Consider the following 18721-nt stretch of genomic DNA (forward strand, 5'->3'; position numbering starts at 1 on the left):
TTTGCACTGTCCGAGCTTCCATATGATTTATTGGCGCGGCATTTAAGCGTTACGGGGATTGTCCTCACATCATAGGCTGATAAGATGTGAGCTGTCATAGGGGTGTCATGTGTGCCTTCCTGCTCACGTTGCAGGGGCAGCCCTATGGGGGAGAGGGGGTGCCCTTCCATTAACCCCCCCACTCCATTATACCCCTCTCCCCCCTCTCCCCCCCTCCAAACGAACTATGTCCATCCGGCATACACCTCTAATGGCCGGCTGGCAGGGCGGGTGCAACTAGTGTGTGTGTGTGTGTGTGTGTCCCCGTGTGTGTGTGTGTGTTATTAGGTGTCTGCAGTTCTAATAAAGGAAAGTGTCCTTCGCTGCCTCATCAGATGGCTTTGCTCTGCTTTGTCCGCCAGTCTGATTTCTCTCAGCCCGTCATTTTGGCGGCCCACGCTGGATATCCCCCCCACCCACGGCCTCTGGACCACCTGAAGACCACCACCAAGACCACCAATGTCCCCCTTTGCCTTGGAAGTGTGTGTGTTTTTTTCTAAATGGGGAGTGAAACGGATGGTGGTGGATTGTGTGTGCCTTTAAGTTGAACGCTGTGTGTGTGTCGGAGTGCGTGGAGCTCGTTGCAAGTTGGTGGGCCATGCCAGTGGAAATGCTGGGGCGTCCGGCGAGGTTATTTTTGGATCACTGACAGCGTGTCAATGGCTACAGATGCATCGCAAAGGAAGGCTCTGAGATACCAACAGACCTTGGTAGGTCTTTGCACATCTTCTACCTTCATGCTTGCCTGTTCTTCTCTGGCGTGCCTCCAGCTTTTGCATCTCTGCCGCAGACGCATCTCCCACCTGTTGCACCCCTTTCCCCCTCCATCTCTTCCATTATATCATTTACACATCCTTGGTGCAAAAACATTCCTCACCCGGCTGTTTTTTTTTTTTTTTTTTATGCGTGTATTTCATTTTTTTGCGCCGTCTCATTGTCAATGTTATGAAATGTTTCCCTGATGTTGATGAACGCAAACCGTCGTTTGAATTTATGGCGTCCCCCTAAGCTCTTATCTGGGCCTTCTTTGCATTGCAGAATCCTTAAGTGAATGTCCTTAAGTTCCTCGTCTTCTGCCACACGCGCGTCTCCGCAAGCTGCCGGCTGTTTTCACGTGTCGGCGCATATAAGTACCAAAATGCGGGAAACCTGAGCAGACAGGTTACGAGGCGTATTCGGAGGTGAAGTCGTGTCACAATATCCTTGGGTTTTGCTTGTTATTTTTTATTTTTTTTTAGATTTATATAAGGATGGTATTTCCTGGTTTAGCAGTGACAGGCATTTGGTACCACGTTGAAATTGTAGAAACCATTGTAGAAATATTTACGCAAGCACGGCCTGTGAGAGGAAATCAGAGGCTTGAAGGATTTGAGGGTTTATATGCAGAGGTGCTACAGGCGGATGCTGATCCGGAAGAATGCAACGACTACTTGTATTTCCCCAGTGACTGAAATTGAAAAGTGTTAATATCATTTAACCCTGAAAATAAATCATACTCCGGGCAGTTTTCATTAAATACAGTGCAATAAAATAAATTTTTTACATAGTTGTATAAGCACTTGACATGTGTATTTTAGATGCTAATGACCGTGTTAGCATAAATGAGTGACCGTTTTGACTTGTGCATAAATTCAGGTTACATCAGTGTAAAAAACCCTAAAATAGCACTAAACCAAAATATAAACACTCTACTTATATAAGTATGGATATAAGTACAGAATATTGTGGGTAAAAGGATTGTTGTACTAATAGAAGTACTGATTCAACGCTTGTAACCAAGTCAAAATAAATAAGTTAAGACTCTAAAGTACAAAAGTAGTAATAAGTTTTGATAACTTGTTGCTCGTAGTGACAGAAGAAAAAAATTATGTTTCTGTTCCTGTTGTTTAAAAGCTAAGCTCGACTTCTAAACAACTTTCGCTTTGATTATATTTATAAATATTATTTTAAAAAATCTGAAAATATTAAGTAACATACTCATGTCATTCGGCGCTACATGTTGGCAAGTTTTGCGGAGGTGCCCAATTTAGCATCATAATACTTTTCAACTTGCAACGAAATTTTTGCATTGCAAATCGCTTTCTGTCAAGTGGCGTTGATGACCTCAACGAGGACAAAGGCTTCGTACCCGTCATAAAAACAAGGGTTCTCCGAGGAGACGGCTCGCACGCGGCGAGGCTGTCATCGGTAGTGAAATAGATCTCGTAAGTCTCAAATGGTACATGCTAGCAAAGGGATAATGTTCACCTGCCAAATGTTTCGCAGCCATGCGAGCGATTAAGCCATTAAAACTTCACGTGATACTCAGGCCACTTGACACCTTCTTTCCCACTCCCTCCTTTGCTCGGGCGTCGAAATGAAATGACGCACCGCTGTGACGCGACGTCACATTACTTGTCATTGTTTTGGACGAAAGGCTAACAAGCTCCATCTTTCAGTACGACGGGCCTCGCGGGAGGGATGAGCGCCGAACAAGCGAGAACATCGGGGAAGTGTGTCACTGAACATTGGGTCACACCGTGTGCTAAATTTACCCACGAGTAAGGTTTCACCTCAGGGGAGGGGGCTCGAATGGATGGGGACCCGGAAGGGTGCCAGGGGGAACGTTTTGGGTGGAAGAGTGAGAGAGCAAGGTGAAATGCAAGCTCGCTCAGAGGCTTGCCCCATCTGTTTGGTACCTGGTACCAACTCAACTGAATACACCTCGTTACAATAATTAAATTAATCCATATTGTATTCTGAGCAATATTGATGTGGATCACATTCATTAGCACATCTTTCATCGGAAAACACTTGACGATGACCTCTACTGTCATATTTCTTAGAAGGGGCCTCAAAAATGACAAGTTACTGTACACATCTACCCGCCTCCCTCCATACCGCACAATGTCAACATGTCTCCACTCCGTCAGCAAGTATTATTGTCATAATTTGAGCTTGTGTGCGGCCGGCACGCTGCCATTAGCCGAGCGCCTCGCTCGGAATCTGCTGGATCGGACCGCCGTGCAGGACTCTGAATTAAGAGCTGCTGACACTTTATTGTCAAGCTTCAAGTCTCCGCGTTAACCTCGGTGTGTCTTTTCATGCGTGTGTTTCTGTGTGAGTGCTGTGCACCGCTCGTACCTGGTCTGGCGCATACGGCCAGGCGACAGGCCGCCATGGCAAGGACGTGGAAGGGCAGATTTAAGGCGGTGATGTGAGGACGGGGAATTGCAGTATGTTAGAGAGTGTCCAAAAATTGAGTTGCAGAGGAGCGCTGGGAAACATGCGACAGAGGACCAACACTTTTGAGACGGTGCCGAACACAGATGAGTTGCCGGTAAGGCGTATGAGATTATACGTCGGTATTTTCACAAAGAAATGAACAACGACTGCGTAACGCATGGAAAATCCGACACATTTCTCTTTTTTTTGCCGAGTCGACACACATTAATTAGAACATGACAGCTTGAGTTGTGTTTGGACTAGGCATGGTGTTGTTATTGTGCTGTTAATTAGGGCATGCATATGGTAACTCGTGGAAAGTGTGCGCGTGTGTGTGCACACGTACAGTGCCGGGATAATCTCCTGATCTATCTGCCAGCGGGTGGGTCAAATTTGATCATTAACCTTGTGCTGTGGGGCAGGGTTATATTGTTGTAAGGCCTCAGCACACAATCGGCGTGCCGTGTCGTGAGCTCATAAACACAAACGCGCAAATTTATGAATATGCGGCGCCCACTCTTATGAGAGAGCCCCGGAATGTGCAATTACACTTTGAATTAACTCTCAGGGTCACACTGACCTTCAACCACTGCATTCATTAGATTTTAACTCTGTTTCACATGGTGCACATAGATCGAGCAAAAACAAATACATAAAACAGAGAGAGAGAGAGAGAGAGAGAGAGAGAGAGGAGAGAGAGAGAGAGACTCACGCATTTATATGTATATGATGTTTGCATCTGGATGATTCTTTTATTAGATCAAACTCCAGTTTTGTATTCCCAGCAGAGCAACGACATGCAGGATCGTTTCCCTTTTTCTCATCGTCCCAGGAGACTTTTTGCAGTGTGGTGGGAAAAAAGAAAGGAAAAAAAAAGGTTAATGAGCGGAAGAGCTGTTCATTAAAGCTGACTACTTTTATGGAGTTTATTCGAGGAATAAAGGGCAGCGTGATAATGAGCAAATTTGCGTGTGTATTCGCCAGCTCCCAACTGCAGAAGCGTGTGAAAGTTGCGCAAGGGTCACCTTGGGGCGCTCCAGCCGGTGCGTAAGTGACACCCGAGGTCACATGACTGTATCAGTGTAAACGCAAAGGTTGACAGATGGAGACAGCAAAGATACAAATGGAGCTTTCAATGTCTTTCCCACATTTGTTCTCGCTGAGTAAATATGCTATGAGGTAGCGGACAATCTGCTCTCGTAAAAAAAAAAAGAAAAAAAAACTGAGAACCATTTTTTCTACTGTTACTTAATTCCATTTCCTTTATTGAATTAAAACCCCGCTCAGAGGTCAGAGGTCACGGCAGTACGTCTGTGCTGCTTCTGTGAACAGTGTGCAGGTCTTCCCGGTTAGCGGCAGCCTCTTTGATGGCTGATGTTGATGGATCAGTGGTGTGGCGTAAATGCTCGGCCCAGCGCGTCTGTTGTGCCGGACAGGTGACAGAACAAGGCGCACGACGCGGACGCCGCCAAGTCATGCCCGAGTCAAGTGATGAGGTAACCATCTGGTGGAGCCTTTTTATTTTTTTTATTTTTTATCGTTTTTCATTCATTTTTAATTGGGCTGATAATGGCGTGTGTGCATATTTTGATGGTGGCGCACTTCGGATTTGGTCACCGGGAATGATTATGAAAGGCGCGTGTTGTGATTTTAAAGAATATTTCATAGTAATAATCTTATGATCAAGTTTTAAGTAATTTTAATTTCAGCTACACAATATATTCTCATACAATGGGATTTCCTTATTTGATCTAAATTCTGAATTATTGACTGAATATTTACATACATCCTCACATTTTATCTTAATCTAATTCAAATAAACATGAAGTATTGTTTCACAAGTATCAGCTCATGAAGTAATCAATGTGTTTTAAATGTCGTATTGTAAAATGTTTTTAACTGAGCATTTACGTAAACTAGCATGCAGCTATAGATACTGTATTTCCTAATTACTTACAAAATAAAACAGAAAGAAAATGATAATTATTGTGACAATATCCTTTGGTTTCATCTATGTCAAAATTTTTCATGGATAGATAATAGCTTGAAAGATTGGTAGATAGAATACAAAAAGTAAACATTGTGGATTAGCCAGGACAAGACAAACACTCAGATCCTGCTAAAATTTGTTGCCCACTGAAGCCCTTCAACGTTGATTTTAATCACATGACAGCATGAGCGTTTTGTTCAGCCAATTTATTAGCTTTTTAAAAGTGATTCAATGAAAGGACATGTAGTTAAAGCAACGCTGGTAATGGGCAGATTAACAAAATCAATACGACAAATGAAATGAATTTGTGAGATAGTAATTAACATGTTTTTCATTAAGAAAAGAGAGGAGGGCGGGTCAAGCTAGCATCCATCTTTTTAGGTCGCTGTTCAGATATTTGATTGTTTGAGAACGGAGAGAACGACTTGATTGGTCACATTTTTCAAGCTTCATTTCATAACCCTGAGAATACTTTTGAATGGAATTTGGCAGTGTTGTTGAAACACCTCTTCTCTGTGGCATGTCCAATTCACCGGAGATTTATTTTCACTTGACAGCAACTTTCTCCACCACTTTTGCAACAGTATGGGCAATCTGTTAGAGTCTTGCACCTGCTAGCTAGCATCTCACTAATGCCCCGGTGAGGATAAGCAGTTCAGAGAATGCATAAATCACAGACAGAGTCGTAAAAAAGGCTGACTTGAAGCCAATCGTGTGACTCGAGTTCCTATCGCGTCATAATATCTGGTGCCATGTGGTTTGGGGTGTCGTTTCGATCCTACCGATTTTACGTTATAGTGCAACTGGGGTGTCGATTTATAGGCAGTTAGATGAGCTTAGGTCCTCTTTGGGGCCTCCCGGCCAGCTCTCCTTTCCCGCGTGAACACGAGAGCCAAATGTGAAGCCCGTATGATTTAGCGTCTTGCTCCGCTGCGCGGCAACGGCGGCGACGGGATGCGCGCAATCTGCGGGTTTGTGTTGCACGTGGTGCGCCTGTGCCCGGATGTGCTGGATTTCACAGCTTCTGCGCTTGCAAAGCGATCAGGCCGGATCGCTTGGCGTCATGTCGTGTGTGTGCATGCTCGCATGTGACTGGACATGAAGGTGTAAAGAGCGGAAGGGGAAGATGTGACATGTTCTCCCTGTCCAGGATCTCCTCGTGTGGCCAGCGTACAGAGCCGGCCTTCGCTCGGGGAGGGGTTTTTCCGATCTCTATGCCCGTTTTGTCTATTTCTGTCTGCAGGGTATTCAGGTTGGTGTGTATCCCTTACAGGGGTCACCAATATGGTGCTCGCGGGCATCTAGCGAGTACTCAGAGAGGGAATACTCGGACTGGTATCGGTCTGAAAAAAAGTGATATCGGATATTTCTTCTCATTAAGCATGTGGCCCTTTTAGAGCGCCCCGTTGTCAGTCAGTATTCATTTTTTTGGTCACATTTTTTGCTCGCAGCTCTACGGGGAGTATAGGGAGCAGCTGGGAAACTTTGCCCGGCGGGAGGCAGCCCGTTTGCTGACAGAGCGACAATGGCAAAGACAGGCAGAAGAGAAGAACGCGGCGGCGGGCAAAGGGGCAGGACGACGGCATCAGCCTCCCGTCATCTTGGAGTCCCACCTCAGTCACAGCTCTTCCACCAAGAAGCCACGCCCCTACTCCAAATGTCAAGGTCGCCTAGCCTAATGCTAAAACACACTGGAAAACCGCATTAATGGGCAAACAGAAGGAACACAAAAGTTCCAGCAACACATGTAGACAGACAATATGACAAGATTCTCAGGCATATTTTTTATACTCTGCAAGCAAATACTTTTACTGATTAATTAACTGAATAATTGCCATGTCCATAATTAATATTATAAATGTACTTACTGTACTATGAGGAAAATGTACTAAAATAGGATCGTACGTGCCATGTACAGTCAGTTTCATCTTTTAATGAAGTCTTTGACTTCTTCATCTTCCTCATGATTACTCGCAGCGATTGTTGCAACAACTGAGTGTCACAAACGAGCTTCACCGATAAATGGAATCATTCATTTCCGCTCCAGATTGCTTGGTTCGTGCGCAGCGCTACATCGTGAACAAGATGGGGGAAGACTGGATTTTCCTGGTCCTCCTTGGCCTGACCATGGCGCTGGTCAGCTGGAGTATGGACTACGCCAGCGCCAAGAGCCTGCAAGGTCGCGGGGTCGGCAGGGAGGAGGGGTCAGATTTACAGGTTTACATTTGAATGATCTCTTCGCTCCTGCAGCCTACAAGTGGATGCACGGGGAGCTGAAGGGCAATGTGGCGCTCCAGTACCTCGCCTGGATTAGCTACCCCATGATTCTTGTCATGTTCGCCTCCCTGTTCTGTCACCTGGTTTCCCCGCAGGCCATCGGTAAGCTACACCCCACCCCGCTGCCCCCACATCACCCATCAACCCCTCTCACCGGCTTGTTTACATCCCCTCTCGGCTCCAGGTTCCGGAATCCCAGAGCTTAAAACCATCCTGAGGGGCGTAGTTCTTAAGGAGTATCTAACCTTGAAGGCCTTTGTGGCTAAAGTCATCGGCTTGACGGCGGGTTTGGGCAGTGGGATGCCAGTGGGCAAAGAGGTAAGCAGTGTTGTACTTACTAGAGCTCCCATTTTGACTCACTGTACTTGAATTAGGATTGCAAAGAGGTGGAAAATTTCTGTCAAATTGCCAGTGAGCTTCCTCTAAAAAAAAAATATTCGGTCAACATGAGGAAACGTTAAGAAATAGAAGACAATTCAAATTAATGAAAATGAAAGACTCCTTTAAAAGCAACTAGCGATTAGCAATTAACGGCTAGTTGATGGTAGTAGTAAAGTTGAATCGTTGACTCCTGTACAAAATCTGGCCAATGTGTTGTGGTGGTTTTGTGCCAGCATAACAATCTTGAGCTTTGTCTAAACTAAAAAAAAAAAACAACACACACACACAAACAAGTAGTGTGTAATTTACTGTCATCTTTAGCCGATTTAGCATTTTTTTGTTAGTTACGTCACAATGTTAGCTAAACTATGGGAATCATTTTTGATAGTAAATAAAAAATTTTCTTCTCAGTTTCAACACTGAAATTAAAGCAGGTAAATATTTCATGTGCAGTAAATTTTCCCCTGTTGTGCTATTTTACTTTTAGTCAAGTACTTGAATCAGTACTGAGCGGGAGTAATTTTGTCATCTGTGAGTAAAGTTTTTCATCCTCATTTACTATCCAGCATTGCCGCCATCGTCACTTTTTACTCTCCCCTCATTCCTCTCCCACTCTATCTACTTTTACCATGAGTTCAGAGGATAATAAATCATCAGCTGTCTTATTGTCCTGCCCTGCCTCCCTTCGCTGATTATTCAAGTCCTCCAAGGAGTGTATTAGTTCCCCCCCACCCCACCCACCCCGGCATAGTTGCGGCGAAGGCTATCTCAGCCCGGCAATTAGGCCCTGATTGATGTGTTTCGATACCACGCGACCCATTTCAGACACGGATGTTTTACACGCCATCGTCAGTGTTTTGTATGTGTCTGTCATCTGCCTCCTCCCTCAGGGTCCATTCGTCCACATCGCCAGTATCTGTGCTGCAGTGCTGAGTCGCTTCATGTCCATCTTCTCTGGCGTCTATGAGGTAAGATGAAGCCTCAGGCAAAAGTGCCGTTTCCCCTGTTCCATGTTCCAATGTTGTTAAACTCTTCCCATTTTGGTGACCCTGAAAAAAACATTTGAAACAACGCCAATGTATCTTGACTTGATATTTTCCAATTCAGTGGATGATCTATTAATAATCAGCCCATCGGTCTAATTTGAAAAGAAAATGGGAAAAGTGTTTTTTTTTTTCTCCCATCCACGGTACCCACCATGCATTTGATGCTTTTGTTTTGCACCCTCCAATAAAAAACACCTTGTCTCTTTGCGTCTCATCGTATTAATAGCGTGATGCTAATGTGTAATCATGTTGACCTCTCATGACCTATTTGTCCCCGCCCCTTTTGCTCTCTCATTCATTCATCCCAACTGCTTTGCCCCCTCCTCGTGCTTCCCCACTTCCTACTGACCTTTGAACCCTAGAATGGCACCCATAACCGGGACCTGTTGGTGTGTGCGTGTGCTGTGGGAGTGGCCACTTGTTTTGCTGCTCCAGTGGGAGGCAAGTCCCACATGGATGACCTCAAAATGGACCTAAGACATCAGAATTAATGTTTAGATGACGCGTCCTGAAACCTTTGACCAAATACTGAAGCATCCATTTTTTCCGAATGCATGCGCTTCCTCGCTTTTATTATGCCCTCCAGCTGAGTTGCGATGTTTCTTCACACCTTTATTATCACCTCTTGCAAAAATCCATTGAACATTATTTATTCACTTTATCCAATTTTGCTTCCCCACTGTCACATCACCCCATCTGGCCTCCTATCCTCTCCTCTCTGCCTTCACCTGTTTTTCTGTCTCTCTGTCCCATCAACCAATCAACCCCCCCCCCCCCCCCCCCCACGAACCCCTTTTCCCTCCTCCCCACCCTCCCGTTGTCTGTGTCAGTAGAACCCTTACGGTTACACAGATATTCTGACCGTTGGCTGTGCTGTCGGGGTGGGATGCTGTTTCGGCACTCCACTAGGAGGTACTGTACAACTTTGCACCCCACTACCCCCCCCCCCTCCATCCACTACAGCATGGCTTTCGAAGCTCTTTTTGCTGTTTTTTTTTAATACATAAATAAATCATTTTTGTTTTTATAATTAAATCACACGTTTGAAAAATAGAGAACATTAAATAAGACGTGTCCTATTTGGCCACCAGGAGGCAGTATAATACATTCACGCAAATATAAATAGGACAAGAAATTCTTCTACTAGCACCGTAAGATATCTACCAAGCTGCCGTAGTATTAGTCATTTTTCTTACAGGATAAGTATATAAATAGGCCTGTGAGTATTGTTATATTATCTAACTACATGTGTTATTCATCCGTTTCTGTTCAAGTATCTGTTTCTTGTAAAACAACGACTATTGATGCTAACACTACATGTCAATGGCGTTTTGCATTGTGTGTTAGCATTAAGCTAAGCGTAATTCCACAAGGCAAATCCATGTGGCTTTTTCTTTATTTAATGTTTAGTTTTAGAGTAAATTTCAACAGTAAGCGTGAAGCCTCAGTTTGGAAACGTATTCACTAGTCAGAGCAAAAAAAAAAAAAAAAACTCGCGAGTCGGATCACGTGTATCTCAAGGCACCACAATATTAACTTTCAGTCAGTTTCAAGTCACTTATACGTGCGTGTGTCTATACTTAATAAGAGTGCACTTGTGCGTTTTAGTGGTCCTCCTTTTGAGTATGATCATACCCTCAACTCCAAGTGTCTTTTTGTCTCCCTCAGCATATTTGAACTCATTTCTCTACACCCTTCACATCGTCTCCCTCGTTGACCAATTCTTCCCTCATGTTTTCCCTCTAATCCTTCTCGCTCTTCTCTCCTCCATCCCTCCTTTCGTCCCTTTTTCTCTCCTCCTCCACCACCAGGGGTGTTGTTCAGTATTGAGGTCACGTCTACCTACTTTGCAGTGAGGAATTACTGGCGGGGATATTTTGCCGCCACATTCAGCGCCTTCATATTCAGGGTGCTCTCTGTGTGGAACAAAGATGCTGGTGAGACACACTTCACACACTCTCAAACACACACTGGAAATACTGCAGCGCTGGCTACTTTTTATAGAAAGTAGCCGCTTGTGACAGCAAAGTCCGTACCGCAGTGTGTTTGCACTGTTGCCCAAAAGTAATTGGAATTGCAAAAGAGTTGCCTTCTTACACCACCAACATGATGAGATAAAACCATCAAGTGTCAGCTGTAGTGTAGATTTCCATCTTTTCAACATCTAGGAATTACACGTTTAGGTATGTTTTGGATCATGATCTGTGTGAAATCAAAGCGGAACGTGTTATGAACATGATGTGAGGTAGGACCCAAATGCAAGACTCAACTAAATTGGATCTGAGGCATGAACAAGAAATAATTCCGAAACAAACCGGTGCAGAGACAGAACAAGACACGAGGTTAAATACATGAGGTCATCGGATGTAAGGAGGCGCAGGTGAGAACGACCAGCAGCAGGTGAGCACAAGACGGGGAGGAGAGCCAGGACACACACACACACAGTCTACACTTGTGTCACAAATTAATGAATGTGCTAATTAAGCCATGAAAACTCAGATTTTTTTTTTCTTGGAAATTATTTATTTAACAAATGAAATAATTTGCAAATGTATTTTTTGTGAATATTTAACTACAAAAATATCAGTAAAATGCTTCTATTCACATCTAAGCCATTTTATTTTTGGAGGATATTTGACTTAGTTTCTCAACAGATTCTCACAAAGCTTAATGTCAAAAGTCCAAATTGCATGGGAATACTAAATCCAGTTGAAATATAGGACCTGACAACTACTATTTGAATTATTATATCACATTAAAGCCATTCCCAGATAACATGAAAAATGTGACCTTGAGGGCTGGTGAGCAGATGAGGAATGAAATCAGAGCGATCTGATTTGGTTATGTAATGAATTAGTAGCCCAGACCGTATGCGATTGAATTATTTCCTCCTGCAGGAAAAAATACGCTTCAACTGACGTTGTTTTTTGTTTTGTGCGTGTGTGTGTGTGTGTTGGTTTCTCCTCCAACAGTCACAATCACTGCTCTCTTCAAAACCAACTTCCGCAAGGATTTCCCCTTTGACCTCCAGGAGCTGCCGGCGTTCGCAATCATCGGGTAATGCGTCAGCGTGTGCAATTAAATGAAAACCTATCTGAGGGATTCGTCTCTTGGCTTTCAGAATCTCGTGCGGCTTCTTGGGGGCCTTCTTTGTCTACTTGAACCGACAGGTGGTTCTCTTCATGAGAAGACCCACGGCGCTCACACGCTTTCTGACGAAGCAGTGAGTACACACACACACACACACTTGAACATCTGCCGACATTATTTAATGCGGCTCTCCTCTTTGAGCTCATCGGTGTCATGGTGGCGCAAAGCAGGAGAGCTTTAATAACCTTTTGGCGTGGTATTCGCTCAATGTCTGCTCCCCTGCGGCCCGACAATCTGGAAGCACTCATCACCGCCATTAGGGAGGCGGGTAGAACCGTGTGTGTGTTTTTCCGTTTTAATCCAATGTTATTGTTTTTATGTGCTTGTGTCCAGTCGGTTGATCTATCCAGGCGCAGTCACGTTGATCATCGCCACCTTCACGTTCCCTCCTGGATTCGGACAGTTTATGGCTGGCGAGGTGAAGACGTATTAGATGCAGCTTGTATCTAAAAAAATATCATGGAGGGATGACTGTTTTCTCCGGCTTTCATTTTGTAGTTTTAGCATGCTGTACTATTACATCATTTTACTTTTGTCATCTCCTTTGCCAAGTTTGGCCTGTGGCGACATGAGCAATGATAAAATGCAGCACTCTTCTGCATTTTGATTGAATTCAACCTTTCTGTGAGATGACTTTTGGAGTTTTACAAGCAAGCGTCATTTTGCGCTCTCCCGTGTCCGTGGCAGCTAATGCCCAGAGAGTGCATCAACTCCTTGTTCGACAACTTCACCTGGACCAAAATCTCAACATCCGCCCCTCCGCCCGGCCTGGGCCGCTCGGCCGTATGGCTTCACCCTCAGGTCAGCGTCTTCGTCATCCTCCTCCTCTTTCTCTTCATGAAGGTGAGTAGCCGCACACACGTGAACAGGACACACCATTAGGTACACTTGCACAATAAAATGCAGGCGCTCTCGTTTGCAGTTCTGGATGTCAGCGGTTTCCACCACCATGCCCATCCCCTCGGGCGCCTTCATGCCAGTGTTCATATTAGGTAAGAGGATTTTTTTTATAGTTATGCGAACATCGCCGGCTGCTGACCTCGAGCAGCTTCTTCAACAGCGCGTCTTATCTCGCTGCTGTAGGAGCTGCTTTTGGTCGCCTGGTAGGGGAGATCATGGCCACTCTCTTCCCAAATGGAATCCTGTTTGACGGGATCGTGTATCGAATCCTGCCGGGAGGCTACGCCGTCATCGGTCAGTCACAGGCCTTCCGCAATCTGATTAATTTGATAATCGATCACAGATGCGTGATATCAAACTGTCCTCTTTTCCCTTCCCAGGCGCGGCCGCCATGACGGGAGCGGTGACTCACACAGTTTCCACGGCGGTGATCTGCTTCGAGCTGACGGGTCAGATCTCCCACATCCTGCCCATGATGGTGGCAGTCATCCTGGCCAACATGGTGGCCCAGGGTCTGCAGCCTTCACTCTACGACTCCATCATCCAAGTGAAGAAGCTGCCGTACTTGCCTGAGCTGGCCCTCGGGCACATCAGGTAAAGCGGGAACCCGGATGTCATGAGCCCGAAAGGACGGTCGCCTTCAGTGATGTCTGGCATGTTTCTTTAGCAAGTACAACATATTTGTGGAGGACATCATGGTGCGCAAGGTCAAGTTCTTGTCGTCTCACACCACCTATCGGGAACTGAATGATCTGCTGGACACGACGGCGCTAAAAACCATCCCCCTCGTTGACACCAAAGGTTAGAAGAGCTAAAAACTTCAGACGACAATGCCATCCATGCAAACGAAGCCTCACCGTTCCTTTATTTGCCTGCAAAGAATCCATGATTCTTCTGGGCTCCATCGAGAGGATGGAGCTCCAAGCCGCCATCGACTGGTGGCTCTCGCCAGCCAGGCGGGTCTTTGAGACAGCTCAGAGTTCACCGGGCCAATTTTCCAAACTCAGCTGGGAGTCGTTTAGCTTCGTGGACGAGGAAGGCGCTAACGACGGCGTGGACAAGGTGAGGATGATGAACGTGGCTTGCTACAGCAACAGCGCTGTGCAATGCAGATGGACGTAAATGCGTGTTTCCATTTCAGACTGCACCGGTAATGGACGAATGCAATGGGCCCGTCCCATCGCCTAAAACTCAGGAGCCTTCCAGCAATCACACAAGCACAGGTAAAGAAGCAAAGGCCGTTACCTCCCGTAATCCCAACGTGTTTTGGAATTAAATAATCAATTATCAAATTCATTGACAACTGCTTTCATAATTGAATAATGGTTTAGATCGATTGTTTAACATTTTCACTTCAGACAAGCGCAAAACGCCTTCTGTCCGAAAGACCTTCCAGAGACTCTTCTCCTCGTCGTCATCGTCGACAGGACAGACCGACATACAGGTACGTTGCCCTCTTGCCAATTTGCACATGTGATTTGAGGGACTGATAATGTCCAAGATGGCGACTTGCTCAACATTGAGCATTTTATTCATCCATCCAGGAAACAGCTCCCCCTACATTAGCTGACACCATGTCCCCAGAGGAGGTACAGCAGCGTCGCCGCCGCTCAGCATCATCAGATAATCAGTCAGGTTAGCGTACGATCATTGCGGCCCTGTCATTGCGCAGATCAAAGCCTGGGAGGAGGCCCAGATGGACAAGCCAATGGATATGGAGCAGATTCGCATTGACCCCTCCCCTTTCCAGCTGGTGGAAAGAACCTCTTTGCACAAGGTAAGCGACTGCACAGGTTAAAGTTCAAATCTGGGAGAACAATTTCACGCACGCAACATATATACATTATGTATCGCAACATTTGCCATTTGACCTGTTTTCAAATCCATCATAAGTGTAAGGGACGTGCGAAAGAGCAGCCACGCAAGCAGAATGCTGTCACATTCCAATACGTTTAACGCTGACTGGACGGCGCCCCCCCCTCCTCCTCTTCCTCCTTTCTGTTATTACTCAGACCCACACTCTGTTTTCCCTGCTGGGTCTGAGTCATGCCTACGTCACCAGTATTGGCAAGCTGGTGGGTGTGGTTGCACTCAAAGAGGTAAGGCGTTTATTTGTTTATTTTTTTTCCATTTACTTAGCTGTGTTTTTTACTCTCAGTGATTTAATGAGAATTGAGTGTCTTCCTCTGTGCTCCCAGTTACAGAAAGCCATCGAGGGCTCGACTCGGAGCGGCGTGAGGCTCCGCCCACCGTTGGCCAGCTTCCGGGACGCCAGCAGGAAAAGCAAGCACCAGCCTCCTTCCTCCAACCCTGCCTCACCCACGTGGGACCGGAACCTTTGGGGTGAAGGGAGCAGGAGGGACGGGGAGCCGGCGAGGGAGGACAATCCCCGAGGGATGCCCGCCCGCAACGCCCCGTCCTCGCCCAGCGGAGGCGACTCAGCTAGCACGCGCGAGCCGGCGTCCCCGTCTACCTCCTCGCCCACCGACTCGCCGGGCTCACCCGGCGGGCCCGTCCTCACGCTGTCCTCCTTGCACAAGGAGCAGGAGAGCGAGGAGTCAGACGAGCCCATCTAGGAAGGAGTCAGGTCACAAACTTTGCGCTCTCAGCGGGCCAACTTTTTCTACTTTTTCCCCCCCCATTCTTCAAATTTCAGGTGCCTTCCTGTGTCTTTCACAAACTCTTTTGACAATCTGTCCTACACGACGTCAATTTCGTATACTCACCAAGAAACTCCTTGAAAGACTGGCAGTGCTTAATGACGACCATGAAATATGTTGAGATAGACTTCTTAATAACTTTGACCTCAACGAGGATTTACTGTTTACTGATGAAGGTTAATTTAATTGTACAATTTATGATTATATAATTGCTGTAAAATCACCCGTAAAGGTCTGTCATTTTTAAAAATAATAAATGGCGAAAATTATGAAGAATTTATTTTTTAACTATTCATTCACACTTTAACAGTCTACTCAATATTGACGCTTATCCACTTAAAAAAAAAAATGTCAGTAAGATTGATGATTATTGGCGATGTAAACCGCTTGTCATTCATTGGACGATTCAATTTGTCATTGAGTTTTGACGAGAAATGTTCAGAATTGGCCAAAATAAACACGCATGCTAATGTTAGCTAATGCCAGTAGCACAATGGGCCATAGTATCATCATCAACATCCCAAATTGAAGAAAAGCAGAGCTGGCTGACGAGAGACAAATGCACATATGCACGAGAGGTTTTGCTTTGTCTGTTTATTTGCTCCACAGGAGGAGACGAGAAAAGGAGTCGGAGTGATGTGAGGAGGTCCGCCTGTGCAGGAGTGACGAGGAGGAGAATGGCAAACAAAACAAAAGCATAAAGACAATAATGAAATGGAGCCCAGAAGCAAGAACGCGTGAGTGCCAATTTTTCTACACAAGCGTCCGTTCACAAAGTCATTGCGGTTTTTGATGCTGCTGATTGCCTTTAATATTCTTTGGTTCAAAATGTTCCGAGCTAGTTTTCAGTTGTTTTAATCTAGGGGTGGGTTTTTTTCTCGGCTTTGACAACACCAACATAGAAATAGAAAATAAGCGGGAGAGAGAGACATGGTCCTTAAATCCTTTACGTCCACACAAATCAATGTGGCTTAATATTTATTCATTCATTGAGATTTGGATCAAGAAAATAAAAAGCAGGAATTCACCCCCCGGGGAAAAAAAAAGAAGCAGTGTCGCCCCGCTCCCCACACTCCACCCATGCATGTTGCCTCTTTGAGGTGAGCCCGTATCGAACGAAAGCAGCATTTAATCATGAGACCCTCGACAAAACATAGAAGGGTCACATCGAGCTGTTGATTCTGTACAAGCTAGTCCTCCCTAATAGCTCAATAAATAAATGAATATGTGCCATTGTGTAAAGACATTCTTACCAGAACCCATGCCTAAACCCAACTCTTCTTATTTTTTTCTCAGCGCACACTAAAAAAATACCGGCTCATTTTGCTAACTCAACCGCTGGGTCAGTTTGGATTTTGAGCAGATTGGGTTACTTTTACCTGAGGTTGGGTTAGTTATTTTTGAGTCATAGGTTGCCAACAATCCAATACCTCGGCTATAAAGAACCCAGCATCGGCTCTGTCCCTTTTGGACCCAGCGCCGCGTTAGCTGCTTCACCCAATGCGGGCTACTTTCGACCCAGCAAATTTTTTTTTTTTTTAGTGCGCACGACTTTACAACCATGACACGTATCCTAGCTTTAGGGATTTTGAGTAGAAAAATAAACATTGTTCCCACATTGCATAAAGAAGCCATCAATACATCAATTCATTCAAGTCAGTAAATTGCTGTTTTGTTTTATCGATATACTATATATATATATATATATGCATGTGTGTGTATATACAGTATATAAACTGTATTTTCAAAGTTTCTCACACAATCAACAACATGAGGAGAAGATTCTCCCCGACAGAGAAAAGACACAAAGTCTCTTGAACGCCGCCCGCCCCTCTGTTCCTCACAGGACACGATTCCAAATCATATAAAGAAATGCAAATGTGTCCGCACACAGTAACCGCCTCACAGTAATCAACACGTGAGCAAGGAAGACGCCTTTAGCTCCGCCTCCTCTATTCCCTGATTGGCTGATTGGGCAGCGCGCGTCCTTCGTAGGCGCTAGCTAGACCCACACGAGCTTGTTTTTCATGAAACCGACGCAGAAAATTGTGGTGAAATCCCAACTGAAAGTTACGACGGAATGGTGAAAGAAAGAAAGAAAAAAAAATTTGCTAGTCTAAGGTGTTATCTAAATTATTTACATCTATATAACAGGAGCTGGCACTGGCTGACCGGCCTTGTGTCCGCCTATTGCTGGTTACAATTTGGATATTTGTGTTTTTTTAGGTCCAGAAGCAGTTTTAGGATGCTTGGCTTTTGTACATAGCTATAATAAAACAATCAAGATGGGACGGAACTGTAGACTTTCAGCTTTTACGGAAGAGGACGAATGGCATCGAAGGATTACAGTCCAAAAAAAACTGTTCTCAATTTGACGGGACTCAAATCTTTACTTTTGTCTTCAGGAAGTTAAAAAAAACATGCTTGAGATCCAACTTGGCCATGGAAGAATATTCTGTTCCTTTGCCTTGTCTCAGGCGGCTTTTCGCAACATCAGCAGAGGTCTGGGGAAGCGAGGCGTATCGTTCTGAAAATGTACCATCAAGAAATGCCTGCCTGAATGATAATCATGTCCAAGGTGCAAACCGCAGCTTTCGTTCGTGCCCAGGAAAGTCAGATTGTGATTTGGAACAATGAAATATCACAATGACATTAAGTGGAAGCTGAAAGTCTACACTTGAACGACATCTCGTTTTATTTCTTTGTGGTGATGTAGAAAATGCTAAATCCCCCCCCCCCCCCCCAAAAAAAAAAAAAAAACGCACGGTCCACATACTTCTGGACCTGACCAAATTTCATTGTGGTGCTGCGGATGAGCTAGCAGTAAATTCCATTTCCACACACAAAATCTCTTGGAAAGCATTCTGATCCAGGCCAGTACATTCAAATCATCATCATCTTCATTAGGTGAGGCTCAGCCGGGTTTTGGTTGCTGAAAGCTTTGAAGAGTGGGCCTCGGCCAACGTCGACAGTCCAGAAGGCAACCTCTGATGGGTTGGATTGCATCGGTGCAAATGAAGAAAAGAGAGAGTTCTGTCTTATTTTTTCTCCCCTCCATCATTCGCCGCCAATCC

The 18721-nt window shown here is 45.2% G+C and overlaps 1 protein-coding gene across 3 annotated transcripts; it reads left to right on the forward strand.

Moving 5' to 3' along the window:
• The first annotated feature begins 349 nt into the window (after positions 1 to 349).
• Positions 350 to 18386, forward strand: LOC125975655 (chloride channel protein 1-like). 3 transcript variants are annotated; one of them, XM_049731477.2, is made up of 23 exons: positions 350 to 749; positions 6685 to 6898; positions 7281 to 7412; positions 7484 to 7612; positions 7695 to 7828; positions 8782 to 8859; positions 9771 to 9849; positions 10749 to 10874; positions 11910 to 11994; positions 12059 to 12160; positions 12421 to 12505; positions 12775 to 12930; positions 13010 to 13079; positions 13171 to 13281; positions 13368 to 13581; positions 13655 to 13788; positions 13868 to 14049; positions 14129 to 14210; positions 14346 to 14431; positions 14532 to 14576; positions 14660 to 14764; positions 15000 to 15086; positions 15186 to 18386. In XM_049731477.2, exons 1-23 carry the CDS (start codon positions 699 to 701, stop codon positions 15561 to 15563), a joined length of 2865 nt encoding a protein of 954 aa, XP_049587434.1. In that variant the 5' UTR covers positions 350 to 698; the 3' UTR covers positions 15564 to 18386. The 3 variants fall into 3 exon arrangements, with proteins under 3 accessions (XP_049587434.1, XP_049587435.1, XP_049587433.1); XM_049731476.2 differs by lacking the exon at positions 350 to 749 and adding an exon at positions 3177 to 3358; XM_049731478.2 differs by lacking the exons at positions 350 to 749; positions 15000 to 15086 and adding an exon at positions 3173 to 3358.
• The last annotated feature ends 335 nt before the right edge of the window (positions 18387 to 18721 follow it).

Source organism: Syngnathus scovelli, chromosome 9, assembly GCF_024217435.2.
Source record: "Syngnathus scovelli strain Florida chromosome 9, RoL_Ssco_1.2, whole genome shotgun sequence".
In the NCBI taxonomy this organism is placed as follows: Eukaryota; Metazoa; Chordata; class Actinopteri; order Syngnathiformes; family Syngnathidae; genus Syngnathus; species Syngnathus scovelli.